This window comes from Erpetoichthys calabaricus, chromosome 3 (assembly GCF_900747795.2).
Source record: "Erpetoichthys calabaricus chromosome 3, fErpCal1.3, whole genome shotgun sequence".
NCBI lineage: Eukaryota > Metazoa > Chordata > Cladistia > Polypteriformes > Polypteridae > Erpetoichthys > Erpetoichthys calabaricus.
This window is the reverse complement of record NC_041396.2, coordinates 97,646,412-97,659,176: the sequence shown is the minus strand read 5'-3', so window position 1 is coordinate 97,659,176 and position 12,765 is coordinate 97,646,412. Positions and strand designations below refer to the sequence as shown.

At 39.1% G+C, this 12,765-nt stretch overlaps 1 protein-coding gene across 1 annotated transcript; it reads right to left on the bottom strand.

Moving 5' to 3' along the window:
• Positions 1-376: 376 nt before the first annotated feature.
• Positions 377-2,165, bottom strand: LOC114649681 (protein ZBED8-like). The gene is given in 4 exon segments (XM_028799136.2): positions 377-613; positions 615-911; positions 913-1,148; positions 1,151-2,165. Coding segments are annotated over 4 exon segments (1,785 nt in total).
• Between the last annotated feature and the right edge of the window lie 10,600 nt (positions 2,166-12,765).

Sequence of the window (12,765 nt, the reverse complement as noted above, 5' to 3'; positions counted from 1 at the left end):
CCCCAACTGTAAAATTATTTTCGTTGCGACTTCATAACTGTAATTTTGCTACTGTTAGGAATCATAATGTAAATATCTGATATGCAGGATGTATTTTCATTGTTACAAATTGAACATAATTAAAGCGTATTGATTAATAACAAAAACAATATGTAATTATATATTGTGAAATATTTATTTCTAATTACAAATAAATTAAACTTTGTCTTTATGACTTACGTTTGTTTTTCTTCATTGTGTATTGAACTGTATTCACCGTATTCATGTTGTATACTTATGTGAAAATTTGAAAAGCATGGCGTAGCATGGGTAACAGTCTTAATATAACAACAGTAAACTACATTGCTACAAAATTGCTACATGTAAAAAGCCAACGTCAGTGCGAAGGTTGAGGCTGCTTCTTTCTCACCAGATCAGAGATTCTCTGGGCGGTCTTTGCAAGAGCACAACGAAGATCATCTTCTGCAACAAGTCTACTTCTGCATTTAGGCTTGATAACCAACAAGCTGGAAAACCCTGTTTTGCAAAGATATGTTGTTGGAAATGGAAGAAGAAGACGCAACACAGTCTCAGACAGAACAGGATATGACTGCCAACAGTTGATCCAGAATTTTTGTAACTGACATTGAAGATAAATCATTTCTCGCTGCATTGCTGTTAATGAGTTCAATGAACTCCCCTTGTGCTGTCTCAGGAACATCTTCAACTTTGACTGTGAATGGACTTCTGGCAAGTGCAAACGGGGTGTCAGGTACATTTGGAAAGTACGATGAAATTTCGTCCGCAAGCATGTGCAAATGTTCTTTCACAGAAATTATCATTGTAATCCTTTCGTCAGGTTCAATGTCAGTTTCCTCAAAGAAAGCAGATAGGGTGGGCAACATGTAAATTTTATTTTCATCCAATTTTTTTTTGCCAAAGCTGAAGTTTCATTTGGAATGATCGGATCTTTTCAGACAAATCGAGGCATGTTGCATTTGGTCCTTGTAGTGATAAATTTAACTCATTCAAGATGGCAAAGATGTCCACCAAGTAAGCTATTTTCTGCAGTTCACTTTCATCGCTGAAAAGTGCTTCGAACTGCAGTCTTGCTTTCTGATTAAGAAACGTTTTTAGTTCATCACGAAGATCAAAAACACGTTTTAAAACCATCTCACTTCAGTGTGAAATAGCAGAGCATTGTTGGACGCATCCAACTCATTACAAAGTTTCGAAAACAGTCGACCGTTTAAAGCACTCGCTTTTACAAAATTGACGGAACTTACATCGCTTTTCATTACTTCTTGTAACTCTTGTGGCAGCATCTTCGTTGCTAATATTTGTCGATGAATCATACAGTGAGTTCCGATGACTTTTGGTGACTCATTCAGTACCAAATGTTGAAATCCAGACCGACATCCTAGCATAGCTGGAGCACCATCTGTGCAAACACCACAAACCTTTGCCCAAGAGATCTTATGCTCTTTCAGAAATGAACCAATTGTGTCAAATACATCACATGCAGTAGTTTGTCGTTCAAGAGGTTTGCAAAAAAGAAACTCATCTTTAAATTCGCCATCATTAATATACCTCACGTAAACCAGTAATTGTGAACAGTATGCAACGTCTGTAGATTCATTAAGCTGGATGCCAAATATTGGAAGTGGAGCAGATTTCATTTCCTGGATTACCTGATCAATAATATCAGCAGACATGTCACCTATTCTTCTGCGGACAGTGTCGTTAGATAAGGAAATTGCACTCAATTTCATAACAAATTCGGCTCCGATTATCACTCGAACAATGTCATTGGCCGCTGGCAACAGTAAATCTTCAGCAATGGTGTGAGGTTTTATAGCTCTGGCGATTCTGAGAGCCACCAAATATGAAGCTTCAACAGCTGCTACGTTTTGTTGGTGGTACTTGCCGCCAGTGTCAAGTCTGGCTTTCTTGACTCTATCAGCTTTGCTTCTAAAATACTGGGTATCCTTGCCGGCAAAGCTCAGTTGCTTGCTATCAAAATGACGTTTCAGTTTGTTCGGCTTCATAGATTCGGCTGATAGAACTTCATTACAAATAATGCATTGCGGTTTCTCGATTCCTGCTGTAACTATTGAAGTAAAACCATATTGTAAAAAATCGTCACTATATTTTCTTTTCTTAACGTTCTTCTCTACGTGATCCATTGTCATGGGTTGGTTCGCTGAAGAAAATATTATATAACAATAGCTTCAATAACACAGACTATAAAACGTTTGTTTATGCTTTACTAATTAGAAACGGATGTGATTTCAATTACGTCACGAAATGCGTAAATCCCCGCAACGGCGTGACGTTACGTAAAACTGTGTACAGTAACGTAAACAGTTAAAAATAATAAAGCTACAACAATTAAAAAGTTTGAAATTATTCTGATTCAATTGTCTGCAACATCTATCCTCGAATGACAATTATAGTAAAAAAACTAGTAACTACCAATGGAAAAAATTTGTACAAGTTTTACACATTAGAATAGACAAAACCCATATTTCCAATGATCTTAGGCGACCCCTGGCAAATCGTCATTCGACCCCCAACGGGGTTGCAACCCACAGGTTGAGAACCGCTGATGTAGACTGTCCTGGCTGCAGAGAAGAAGGGGGTGGAGCTGGGGCTACATGTCAGTGCTGGCCAAGCATAGATCAATTTCTTTAGCCAATACCGAGGGGGTGTTGCTTTTAGTGAATGTTAAATATACATGTCTTTACTTTTTTTTTTATTTCAAACATCTCTACTGTCTTTCTAGCCTTTGTCCTGCTTTCACACTAAAGGTGCCTCCAACTTGGCCAAGTCCCAGGCGCAAGAAGCAACTTTCTCCAGGTGTCAACGCTATGTCTACAGTAGCTAAGCATCATTTTATCTCACCGTCTTGTTGGGTACGATTTTGTCTATGGTCATATTCCTCTCAGTTTAATATCTGATGGGATTCCACGTCTGGGCTTGTCCGCTGTATATGCTACCAGCCAAAGCTTTTACAACGTCTCACTTTTTCTAGAAATATGTGCCATATAATATTTTAATGTTTCATGAAATCAAGACATATAACAAATAAACAATGGCAAATAAAAAGATAAAAGTCAAGGAACCATTAAGTGTACAAAATTGTATTCAAATTTTTGATTCATCGAAGTAGCCACCTTTTGCTGATAGGACAGCCAAACTGTGGTAACCCTTTTAATTCAGAATGCCAGTCACTCTGTGCAAGTCACTAAATATGCCTCCAGCAAATGAACCCTAGACTATCACACTTCCTCCTTCATTTTTGACAGTTGGTGTCACACACTGAGGAAGCATCGTTTCACCAACTAGATGGCGCATAAGAACACTGCGTGATGAACCGAAGATTTCAAATTTGGTGTGGCGAAGTGGGTTCTACTCCAGGCTCCCATGCAGCTTCTGGGAGCTCTTGAACCCGACACCATTGGTAATGTCACCGATGGGCTAGACAGTGAGGCACAAACAATGAAACAAAGGGATAGTGCAAACAGTGCAAAGTGCTTTTATTTAAAATTAATAAACAAAAACAAAGTGTCCAAATAAAATTGCAGTTCATCAAAACTTTAAATAAATAATCCAATAAAACATGTGAATCCATGGAGGTTAAAATCCATTAGAAAAAATCTTAAAAAAAAAAAACAACGAGGTTAAAACAATGGCTGGAAGCTGTCTTTTAAAATCAACCCGGTGCCTTTCTACTGGTGACTCCCCTGCCTATCCTGTCCAGGCTATGAACAAGGGGAGCCACCCTACCTGCAGCTGACCTTCTCTCTGCCTTCTCCTGCAGGTCTGTTTGCCTCGCCGATCCCTGGCTCCGGTGGCCTTCACCAGACCTTGACATTGGCTCCCCCAATGACCAGGACACTCACACTGGGGGGTTCATTTCCCAAGTCCCGACTCCCGCTGCCTTCCCTGGCCTTATGCGGCGAGCCATCCTCCTTCCGGTCACTCCCGCTCTTCAAAATGCTCAGCGGGAGCGACCACAATCGACTGGTCCTCTGGTGCTGGCCAAACACCCAGGCTCACTGCTCAGCTGCATGCGAGCCTGTGCTCATTCACTCACTCTTGCACTGGCTTTCCCCTCCCTGCTTCCTGCCACCTTCTTCTGCAACCTCCGTTCCTTTCCTTTCCTGTTTTCCCTCTCCCCCTACCCGCCTCACGCTTCTATTTATCATTGGGGACGTGATCAGATGTGGCAATTAGCATCTCCCGGGAACAATTATGGATGCGGACAACTCCTCGCCTGTGCACTTAAGCGAGGATCACCCGGGAACCGATCCACCACACTATCACGCCCACTTTCTAAGCCGCGAAGGCAGCGATTATTTATTTGAAAAGTGGCCTTCTTGACATGAGCTGCGGACCTGCTACACCACATTTGGATTCATCGGTCTGTAAAACTTTCTTCCAGTCTGCAGTGGTCCTTTTCCGGTATTTCAATACCCTACTTTGTCCTTTAAAGAATAGCTTCCTCACTGCCACTCGCCCTGTCTAACCTGCAACACAAAGTCTCCTCTTCAGAGTACAAACTGAGACTTGCTTTTCCTGACCACTGTAAAGCTGAGTTTGAAGTTGTTGTGCTGTGAGGCGCCTATTATGGCAAGTTGCTGACCATCAGAAACCTGTCTTGTAATTGGGTTGTGACTTTGGCTCTGCCAGATCTCTTCCTGTCCCAGTTTCTTCCAGACTCCAATTGCCTTTGGTTTGTGTAGGACGTTGTACTCATTGACACTTCATTTTTTTGCAATTTCCCTAAATTAAAGTCCAAAACCTCTACTGCTAATAGTGTTATGTTTCAATTCATTTGTTAATTGCCGTTTTCTTGCCATTAGCACTTGATTTGACAACTTTATACAGGGTAATATTGTCCAAGTACTACTTTAGAGTACTGTTCCAACTCTGCTTTAAGACAGACAGAGGGTTTCTAAGTAAGCAAAAGAGGTTGGGACACCTGTGCAAAGTGTTTCTTTCAACTTGCAATACTTAATTTTAACTTTAATTGCTGCAGAATATCTGTTGGTTGTAACCAATTAGTTGTTCCGTGAAGAAGACCCATTTGTAATATTCTGAAATTTCCTTTTTTTCCAGTTCTTGACAACCTACCCTTTAAATTTAAATCTCTGCTAGTTTACTGCTTACCTTTTTCATCATTTTAGGCCATTCATTGCATTTCAACTGATTACATTTGAAGAAAAAATGGAAAAACTGAGGTGTTCTAAAACTTTCGACCGATAGTGTATTAACACTAGAATCCCTGAAGCATACAAAAAAACTCGTAATCCCAGCCCACCTTAAATTCCTTCTCACCTCTCCATCAGCGTCTTTTGTTTTGCAAATATGTTGATCAGCACAAGCAGCAAACAGCCTGCTATCCCACCAAACCCGACGGAGGTCAACTCGGCAACACATTCTCCCAGCTCAGGGCCAAGACTTCTTATCTGCGTGTGAAGTGCATGGAGTTGATTAGGGTAAATAATACAGTATATTGTTATTTGGAATACATGCATTTCATGACATCTGGCAACGTTTTTGTTGAGGACTGTGTTTTTGAGTTATAACCCAGGGCAAAGACTTTCTGAGTCTGTGGTCATAAAGCTTATGGAGCTGTTTCTGGACAAAGGCAGAACAGTAACAACAGACAGCTTCTTCACAGCAATTTTGCTGGCTAATAGACTGCTGGTACCACAACACAATTCTATTTGGCACCATAAGAAAAATGGGACTTCCATTCTGCAGCTAAAGTCACTTCAGTATGCGAACAATTTGTCACGTTAGTGTTTACATCTTAGATCTGGGGATAGGGTTATAATTAAAACTAATAATAATGAAGTAATACATTCTGAAATTATTCTCCAGGGAAGACTAGCCACCCTAGCATTTCAACTAAAGGCAGGAAGACGTAATATTTTAAATATATATGCACCCCCACATACAAATGAAAGAATGGAAGTCTTTTAAAAGCTAAAGGCAGAGACACGAGAAAAAAGAAGTTATCATAGCTGGAGACTTTCAACTGCCAAACTGGGGTAAAGAAGAAAAGATAATTGGTTAAAACTTCCAGGTTATTAATAAATGTAATAAAAGATTACCAAATAAGAGATAATTATAGAGACATTAAAAAGTAAAAAGGAAAGGTATACATGGAGAGTGGAAGGAGAAAACTGGAAGTCAAGAAATGACTTAATATTAAGTAGTGCAAGATACATAGTTAAAAGTTTTCAAATTAAACCAACCTGCTTCTCCGATCACATTATTTTAAAAGAGTGTGAGGGAGAAAGCAAAGATAAGGAATTTGGAAATTAAATGTGCTCCTGCTAGAAGATAAAAAAATCAGATCAGTTTGAAAAGAAATACAAGCAATGGGAAACCCTAAAAGAAGGGTGTAAAAACAAGATGAGAATTGTGAGAGATAATGAAATTCAGGGCTAAACAATTCTTCCAAATGAAAGAAACAGAAAAAGATAAAGGAGAAAAGGAGCAGTTAGAAACATCGCAGGAAAGACTAGAAGAAATGTACAAACCGGAAAACGGAGGGACATGTACAGAAAGAGAGGTGGAACAGATAAAAACATAAATGATGGACATCTATAGAAGAAGGGAGGAGAAACAAAAAATTCAAAGTGGAGTACAGTACTTGGAAGGGAATGAGAAATGTAAACGCTTCTTCTTCAAAAAAATAAACCAACGGAACAAAAGGAGTGGCATTAAGGGGCTGAATGATAAAGAAGAAAATCATAAGAAACAAGAAAACCAGAGATAGTAGAAACCTTTAAAGATCTGTATAGAGAATGAAAAAATAGAGATGTTCAGAAAGTGTTAAAAGAGATCAAGGGGAGGATACAAGAAGAACAACAGAAAAGAATGTTAAAGGACTTTGAAATGGGCGAATTAGAACAAGCACTAAAGACTTGTAAGAAAAAACAAGACACCAGGTATCAATAGCTTTACGGTGGAATTTTACATCACTTTTTGGCATTTAATAAAAGAAGATCTGTTAGAAATATTTTTAAAAAATATTAAAAGGGGAAGATGTTCCTAAATCATGGAAAAAATGAGTCATGACCCTAATTCCCAAAGACGGGGACAAATCTGATATTACAAATTGGAGATCAATAACCCTGCTATGCCAGGACTACAAGCTACTAACAAAGTCATTTTTACCTCTTTAGATAAGTTCTGGCTGACATTATACAAGAAGAACAGGTGTGTGCAGTTCCCGGACGGTCCATAAATGTCATCATGATTTTGATTAGAGACATACTGGAATACACAAAAGGACGAAACATACCACTAAGGCTGTTAAATATGGACATGGAAAAGGAATTCAGCTCCATAAACCATAACTTTTTGTGGGAAACCCTGAAAAAGATCCAAGTACCCAAACAGATTATAGAAGCAATTCAAAAATTATATCAAATATAATGAGTAGAGTACTGATAAATGGGAACCTAACAAAGGACATAAAAATCAACAGGGATGTATGACAGGGGTGTTCCCTCTCCGCAATTTTATTTGTCATCAGCATTGAAGCCCTGGCAAGCATGATTAGAAAGAACCAGGATATCAAAGGGATAGAAATTCCCGGAAGTGAAGGAAAGAAAGCAAAGTGCATCTTGTAAATGGATGATATAATTATAATTGCCAGAGATGTAATCTCTGTGAATAAAGCATTAGATGTAACAAATCTATTTTGTGCAGCTGCTGGAACTAAAGTAAATTTACGAAAAACAAGTGACAGGGATGTGGAAACTAAGAGTTCTTAGTTATGAGGGGAAAGTCCTCCTCCTCAAGTCAATTATGCTTCCTAAATTAATTTTTTTGGCATCAGTTTATCAACCAGGGAAAAAACTACAAAAAAGCTACACATAAAAAGACTGTATGCCTTCAATATGCCAAAAATATATAAACTCATGATAAGCTGTATAGAACAAAACAACAAGAAATTATGAAACAACTGGAAAATTACTATACAAACAGTAAAGATCAGTCCTATGGACTTAAAGAAACTTCGGAAGCAGATTCAACAAAAATATGGGAAATGATATCGAGTAAATATCTACCCAACAATTTGAAAGACCTAGCATGGCAGGCCGTACATGATATCCTTCACACAAATAATAACCTGTTCAAAAGAAACTCTGTAAAAAATTAAAAATGCCCATATTCTCAATGCAACAAAATTGAAACTGTGAAACATGCCTTATTTAACTATTTATTTAGCCTTAACTAGACTATGTGATTTTGCTAGACTAGTGATTTTGATGGTATTTTTTGCCATTTTGCTGACATCTCTGCGTGGCTGTATATGCTGTGTATGCATTTAGCTTCAGCCTAACCTCCGTTTCGTTTGAAACTTACCGGCTTATTCTCTGGATGTCTGAGCTGCCTGTGGCCTCCTCGCCTACAATGTGGACTGGTAGGATATTCGCCTGGTTAATGTTTGTTTGGAGTCTTTTGTCGCTCATTATCCAACCTGCGACTGGCCTCCTCCAGTACCAAGCTGCTGAGCTTCTTCGACTGCATCTTCTCCAGTCTGTGCCTCTGCTGTCGGTGCTGTATTTCGACCCGGACGTCATACTTCTCCCTCATTGGAGATACATCCACCGTGGGTCCCGCCGGAGATTCCGAACGGACGTCTCGAAAGGAATTAACTCTTTTTGGTCTGATTTTCGGCACCCTCCACATAACACAGATAAGAACGCTGACCATAGCGTGTTGGCCAGCTTAGCTCAGTCGACTAACACCACTGTCAAATGCGACAGCAACATTGTCAGCTTTGGTCTACTGAACATCCGCTCACTCACGAGCAAGGGACATCTCATTCAGGATCTCCTCATTGACCGTAAGTTTGACTTTCTGTGTTTAACTGAGACTTGGCAGCAACCTCAAGACTTTTCACAACTTAATGAATGCACCCCCCCGGGGTTTGTTTACACTTGTCAACCCCGTGCCTCTGGCCGTGGAGGTGTCGCGATAATTTATTGCGAGAAGTGGAAAGTCCTGCCGTTGTCTGCTCCTGCTGTTAGCTCTTTTGAATCGACTGTGTGTCAACTGTCTGGGCCAGTTCCTACCATCATTGCAACTGTCTACCGTCCTCCTAAGTCAAACAACAATTTTTTGAACGATCTTGCTACCTTCCTTACCCATTTATCTGTAATTACTCCAAATATAATTCTGCTGGGGGATTTTAATATACATCTGGACAATATCAATATCCCTCTTACTAGAGACTTTTTATCTTGCCTGGAGAGTTTCAGATACCAGCAGCACACTGATGTTCCTACCCATTGTAAAGGACATATCTTGGACCTGATCTACTGCTCTGGTGTTGTTCCTTTTGATCTTACAGCAGATGAACTCACTATAACAGACCATTTTCTCCTTTCATTCAATGCCAAACTTACCTTTTCTGTTCCTAAGCTTCCACGTCTCATAGCCCTTCGCAACATTAAGAATATTAACTTGAATTTGCTGTCTTCTAGAATTGATTCCCAAATGGACTTTTATAATTTATCCACTCCTATAGAACTGGGTCTCATATTATAACACTTGTCCTTAATGGTATTCTTAATTCTCTGGCTCCACTAAAAACCCGATCTGTTTCTTTTTCTTTTTCTGCCCCTTGGTTTTACCGCCTGAACTTCGGCTTCTGAAAGCTAAGGGCAGGGCAACTTGAAAGGGTGTTTAAAAAATCCGGACTCTGTCCACAAAGAGATGTATAAAAATCATCTTCTCTATTACAAGGATTGTATAGCTCAAACCAGATCTAGTTATTACACTCAGTTAATTACTCGTAATACAGGTAACACCAAGTCTTTGTTTTCTTTACTTAATAATGTTACACAACCTCCAGACTCTTTACCATCTCACCTTTACTCAACTGCTTTCTGTAATTCTCTTATGTCTTTTTTCAATGAGAAAATCCGAAAGATACATCAGCACCTTGGTCCAAATCCTCTCTGTATTCCTTCTGAACTACACTCGCCTATTCACTCTTTCTCTTCTTTCCAGCATCCCACTTCCTCTGAAATCTCAGATCTCATCTGCAAATCCAAGTCATCTACATGTCAGCTGGACCCCCTGCCTACAGTTCTGGTTAAAGCTTGCCTCCCCTCTCTAGTCCCTCTCATTTCTGCCATCATTCACTCTTCTCTTACTACTGGTATTATTTCCTCATCTTTCAAAACTGCTGCTATAACCCCAATACTAAAAAAACCTGGTGCTGATCCTACTAATTTCAATAATTTTCGCCCCATTTCTAACTTGCCCTTTATCTCCAAAATTCTTGAAAAAATAGTAGCTATCCAACTTCACACCCACTTATCTCACAATAATCTATATGAAAAGTTCCAGTCTGGTTTTCGCCCCCTTCATAGTACAGAAACGGCACTTGCTAAAATTACCAATGACCTCCTTATGGCTGCTGATTCTGGTCTAATCACTATTCTCATCCTCCTTGATCTGAGTGCAGCCTTTGATACTACAGTGTTTGTCATATCACTCTCCTTAATAGATTATCTTTGATTGCCATTACTCACACTCCACTTGATTGGTTTAGATCCTACCTCTCAGGCCGCACTCAGTTCATACAGCTTAAAACCTTCACATCCCAACCCACCGCTGTTACTTCTGGTGTGCCCCAGGGCTCCGTCCTGGGCCTCTTCTTTTTATTATTTACCTTCTTCCCCTTGGCAATATTTTTTGCAAATATAACATTAATTTTCACTGTTATGCTGATGACACCCAGCTCTACCTTGCTGGTAAACCCACCTCCTCTTTTCCACCACCCTCGCTTATTGACTGCATTGCTGAAATTAAATCCTGGTTTTCTTTAAATTTTCTTAAATTAAGCAGTGACCAAACTGAGGTTCTCCTCATTGGTTCAAAATCATCATTATCCAAAACCAATAATCTTTCTCTTATTATTGATAACTCTGTTGTTTCCCCATCATCTCAGGTCAAGAGTCTGGGTGTCATCCTTGACAGTACTCTATCTTTCCAATGTCACATTAATAACATCACCCGGTCTGCTTACTTCCACCTATGTAATATTAATCGCATTCGCCCCTCCCTCACTCCTTATACCACTGCCATTCTTGTTCATAGTCTTGTCACTTCTCGGCTGGACTACTGCAATTCACTCCTCTTTGGTCTCCCTAATAAATCTCTTCATAAGCTTCAGTTAGTCCAGAATTCTGCAGCACATATCATCACTTGAACCCCATCTATTCACCATATTACTCCGGTCTTGCAGCAGCTTCATTGGCTCCCGATCAAGTTTTGTATTGATTTTAAGATTCTGCTATTAACATTTAAGGCCATCCATAACCTCGCCCCTCCATATCTGTCTGACCTTCTTCATGTTGCCATTCCATCCCGTAACCTTAGATCCTCTTCCTCCACCCATCTGACCGTCCCTCCCGCCTGTCTAACCACCATGGGGAGCAGAGCTTTCAGCCGTTCTGCTCCCAAGCTCATTACCTGCGGATCTCCGAAATATCAAATCATATTCATCCTTCAAATGTAAACTTAAAACACATCTGTTTAAAATGGCTTTTTCTTTTTCCTCCTGATTATAGTGGTTTTGTTTGGTTTTAATTTTTAGATTTTCTGATGTTTTAAGTTGTTTATAATTGTGTCTTTTATTTATTTATTTATTTATTATTTGTTCGGTGTCCTTGAGTTCTCTGAAAGGCGCCTTGTATAAATAAAATGTATTATTATTATTATTATTATTTGAGTGTAAGAATGCACAAGTAGTTTGGAGAATGGCAAAGGCAAAACTAATGGTGTAAAGTGCAGTAAATAAAGAAATGGTCATGTTTGGCAGGTCAAAGCAAGAAAATGTGGGTAGGAAGCAATGGGTAAGAATAAACCACATTAAAGAAATCATTTGTATTAGGAGACATTTATATGTAAAGAAAGGTAACCTTCTCCCCTGTATGAGTGTTTTACAGATGGCCATGGATAAGATAGAACTATTTGAATGAAGAACCTAAAAGAAAAAGAAGGACCACCCTGTGGACAAAGTAAGTTTTTGCTTTCTTTTAAATTGCTTATTTATTAATTGTTTTTTATTATGGTTTGATTATATTTTTATGATGGAAAAAAAACAGCGTTTCCAAATGAAAATCAGGATATAAAGTCATGGAATTCATGGGAAAACCAGGATAGAAAAAAAACCTAATCTGTTTTAACTGAATAAAGAGATTAGCACAAGAAAAAGTAGAGGAAATACTATGATCACTATGGTAGTTCTCCCAGGTCAGGTGTAGGGAATGCCTCATGTCTTTGGATCCAGGATAGGTTGGCACGTCCACTATTCTGTATTCTGCTTTCCTTGGTGTGTGGTGATTTCAATTTTACAGGAGCAAGATACCAGTCAATGGAAGGATGGAATTTGAAGTTGGAAGAGAAGATTTTCATGAACCTGGTGTATTCTGGAGACCTGCATCACGAATACCAGTAGATCAGAGAGAGAGGAAAAGAATGGTCCACTTTGATTAAAAGAAGATCAAATGAAGCGAGGAGAATTTAGCAAGGAGGTGCTGCAGAGAACTCTAAAGTTTGTCCCTGGTGAGATTGATTTTCAATTGCTTTTCCAGGAAAAACTACCTTCGAAATAGTCTTTAAGAACAGATCTCTGTATGATAAATGTGTGAGAACAGTAAAGAGAAACATGTTCAAATTAGACAAAAAGGTAAATGTAATTATGTACTGTATACTGAGGAAGTTAAAATACAGGACATT